General features: G+C 52.0%; 1 protein-coding gene across 1 annotated transcript; it reads left to right on the top strand.

The window, feature by feature from the left end:
* The first annotated feature begins 1,061 nt into the window (after positions 1-1,061).
* Positions 1,062-2,258, top strand: LOC143828617 (testis-specific serine/threonine-protein kinase 6-like). The gene has a single exon (XM_077318906.1). The coding sequence runs from the start codon at positions 1,180-1,182 to the stop codon at positions 2,011-2,013; it is 834 nt and encodes a 277-aa protein (XP_077175021.1). The 5' UTR covers positions 1,062-1,179; the 3' UTR covers positions 2,014-2,258.
* Positions 2,259-3,897: the final 1,639 nt, after the last annotated feature.

The following is a 3,897-nucleotide window of genomic DNA, read 5'->3' as shown; positions in this document are numbered from 1 at the left end:
GGCATATAAGAACCAACTCTTCTTCTTCTTCTTCAGTAATATCAGGCCTCTCTCAGCCTCATCCACCTCACTGGGTCTCTCTTGTGGGGAGAGGAAAGGGAAGGCAAATGTAAGCCATCAATCAATTTTTAATCAATATTTATTTACGGTCATGCAGACCAAAATTAAAATACAAGTAAAAACAGTAATTGTACTATAAAAATTGTAAAAGATCTGACAACGTAAAAACTTTAAGATGTTACATTCAATATTTAAAACATAGTTTAACTTGCCAGTGAGAAATGGCTCTTTGTAATTTTGAAATTGGATCAGAGAGAAATTTTCTGATCCACATACATAGTATGCAATTTCATGGCGGCAGTGCAAAATTTAGCTGTGCAGAACAAATGTAAGCCACTTTGAGCCTCCTTCAGGTAGAGAAAAGTGGCATATAAGAACCAACTCTTCTTCTTCTTCTTCAATAATATCAGAGCTCTCTCAGCCTCACCCACCTCACAGGTTGTCTGTTGTGGGAAGAGGAAAGGGAAGGTGACTGTAAGCCGCTTTGAGATTCCTTCAGGTAGAGAAAAGTGGCATATAAGAACCAACTCTTCTTCTTCAGTAATATCAGGGCTCTCTCAGCCTCACCTCCCTCACAGGGTGTCTGTTGTGGGGATAGTAAGGGAAGGTGACTGTAAGCCGCTTTGAGACTCCTTCGGGTAGAGAAAAGCAGCATATAAGAACCAGCTCTTCCTCTTCTTCTAATAGAAAACCCTTAAATCAAGATAGGTATAAGAGGATTCAAGATGGGTAGCCATGTCAGTCAGTCTGTAGCAATAGAAAAGAGCCGGAGTCCAGTAGCCTCTCAAAGACTAACAAGATCTGTGGCCAGCTAGGAGCTTTCAGGAGCCACAGCTCACGTCTCCCGATACCCAGGGGGCAGCTCAACCTGAAAGCACTACCTCCTTGCCCAGGGAGGTGAGCTGCCTGACACCCCTAATTATGCGCAGGGACACCTAGCGCGTGACACTCCGAGCACTTCACAATCCCTGTGGGAGTGGCGATGAGGTCGAAGGCAGGCCTTCAGAGGGCGCGTGGGGAGCGGAGGTCTGGAGAGGCCGATCACAATGGGGTGAACCCTGCGTCCCAGGAAGACGGGAAGAAAGAAACTGAAGACCGTTTCAGCCTTTCCGGGTCACCATGTCCAAGGGCTCCAGGGGAGACAAGCTTCTCTGTGACCTGGGTTACAAACTGGGCCAAACCCTCGGGGAAGGCAGCTACTCCAAGGTCAGGGTGGCCACCTCGGCCAAGTACAAGGGCCCTCTCGCCATCAAAATGGTGGACCGCCGCCGAGCGCCTCGGGACTTCGTCGAGAAGTTCCTGCCGCGGGAGCTGTCCATCCTGCGAGGGATCCGGCACCCGCACATCGTGAGGGTCTACGAGTTCATCGAGGTCTGCAACGGGACCCTCTACATCGTCATGGAAGCCGCGTCCACGGACTTGTTGCAGCTGGTACAGCGACAAGGGAAGCTCCCTTGCGCCCCGGAAGCGCGAGACATCTTTGCCCAGGTGGTGGGCGCCGTGCGCTATCTCCACGACAGGCATCTGGTGCACCGCGACCTCAAGTGCGAGAACGTCTTGCTCACGTCCGACGGCCGCCGGGCCAAGCTGACCGATTTTGGCTTCGGCAAGGAGTCGCGGGGGTATCCGGAACTGAGCACCACCTACTGCGGTTCAGCGGCTTACGCCTCCCCCGAGGTGCTCCTGGGCATCCCCTACGATCCCAAAAAGTATGACGTGTGGAGCCTGGGAGTCATGCTCTACGTGATGATTACTGGGTGCATGCCCTTCGACGACACCCATATCCATACCCTGCCCTGCCGCCAGAAGAGAGGGCCCGTGTTCCCCGACGATCTCCCCGACTTATCGGATCCTTGCAAAGGGCTCGTGAATCAGCTGCTCCAGTTCAGTCCCGAATCCCGACCCTGTGCGGGGCAAGTAGCCAAGAACGGCTGGCTCAAGGGAGACACCTAAGCGGGGCGGCCTCCCCTGCCCCTGTGCCGTCGGAACGGCTACAATTCCCACCAGAGGCGGTCCGTCGGACAGGGAACGTGGTAGCAGGACAGTGAACTTGTAGCGTTGCTAGAAAGAGGTTTCTGAGCTGTTGGGCACCGGGAATGAGGAAGTAGGTGAAATGAGGACACTGAAATGAAGGGACTTGCCCCTTAGCAAATGTATTTAAGGTTGGGGTGCCAATGAGATCTTTTTTAAAACCCCTTGTTCTTGTGTTGGCTGTGGTTCTGTTTATTATTTCTCACTTGTTTTGGAAGAGAAGAGAACTTATACCCCACTTCTCACTGCCTGAAAGAGTCCCGAAGCAGCTTACCTCCACCTTTCCCTTCCTCTCCCCACAACAGGCACTCTGTGAGGTAGGTGGGGATAAGTGAGCTCGGAGAGAACTGTGACCGGCCCAAGCTGGCTGCTTGCGGAGGAGTGGGGAATCAAACCCATTTCTCAGAATTATAGTTTGCCGCTCTTAACCAACGTACCACGCTGGAGCAAAAGCCGTATTTCTTTTTAAGGACTGGTATAGTGTGTGGTTGGTTTGTTTGTGAACAGGGGGTTGGATTAGATGGCCTGTGTGGCCCCTTCCCACTCTACGATTCTATGACCAGCAAAAGGAACGCAGTTCAATCGTTAGTATTTCGGCATTCCAGCCTTGCTTATGCCGAGGCACTTATCTTGCAATGCTAGAGTTTCCGGACCCCCAGTGGAGACAGCTGAGGGAGGGGTGGGAGTGAAAGGAGAAAGGACAAGGCCTGGACCTCCTGGCAGAGTTTCTGCTTGGCATGTGGACAGTCCCATGTTTGATCTTCACCCTCTCTAGTTAAAAGGAGACCCTGGATGGCAGCTCAGACCCTGCCTGAGACCCTGGATGGCAGCTGCCAGCCTGAGTAGACAATTCTGACACTGATGAATAGGTAGAGGGCACTTTCATGTATCGCTCGAGTTTCTAGGTCCCTCTTGGCAGCTGGCGGAAAATGAGGAGGGGGCTTTGCAGGCAAAGGGAGTTTCATCGGGCGTTTCAGTGCCGTGCCCACGTGGCTTCCAACATGACCCAGTTTTACCATAGAGTTGCTCAAAAAGTGGAGCATCGACATCCACACACTTCTGGGTCATCTTGAAGTCACAGGGGGCACATTGCTAAAACATTGGGTGTTCCTCCTCCCCCCTATTTTTTGCAATACCCCCCCACACACCACTAGCCTGTGATTGGCGGGAGGAGACCTACACCGGTGTGTGTGTGTGTGTGTGTCTTGCATCTTGATGGCATTTCAAGCTTCAATGGCAGAGTGGGGATTCGAACCCTGGACACCCAAATGACAGTCTGACCCTCTAAACCAGGGGTAGTCAAACTGCGGCCCTCCAGGTGTCCATGGACTACAATTCCCAGGAGCCCGTGCCAGCATTCGCTGGCGAATGCTGGCAAGGGCTCCTGGGAATTGTAGTCCATGGACATCTGGAGGGCCGCAGTTTGACTACCCCTGCTCTAAACATTACACTCCACCCGTTGTGTGATCATGGAAATTATAACAAGTGATCAGAACTTAAGAGAGGAAAATGTGAGAGAGTGGCCACAAATGGCCCACAAAACTCCCACGGATTCTACAGGTCGGACTCCGTTTATATACTGGAACAAACATTGTGGGTGTTATCCCCTGCATTCTGCACAAGCCTGGTCCATTTGCACGTCAAGAGAGTCAGAGCAGTATCTTGAAGACCCGGGTTCAAATCCCCACGTGCCATGAAAGCCCGTCAGGTAACTTTCAGACCGGTCCCGCTCTCTCAGCCTTAACCTACCTCACAGGGTTGTTGTGAGGATAAAAGGAGAGGATGGAAGTCGCTCTGGGGCTCCAT

Source organism: Paroedura picta, chromosome 2 (genome assembly GCF_049243985.1).
Source record: "Paroedura picta isolate Pp20150507F chromosome 2, Ppicta_v3.0, whole genome shotgun sequence".
Lineage (NCBI taxonomy): Eukaryota > Metazoa > Chordata > Lepidosauria > Squamata > Gekkonidae > Paroedura > Paroedura picta.
This window is presented reverse-complemented; position numbering and strand designations above follow the sequence as displayed.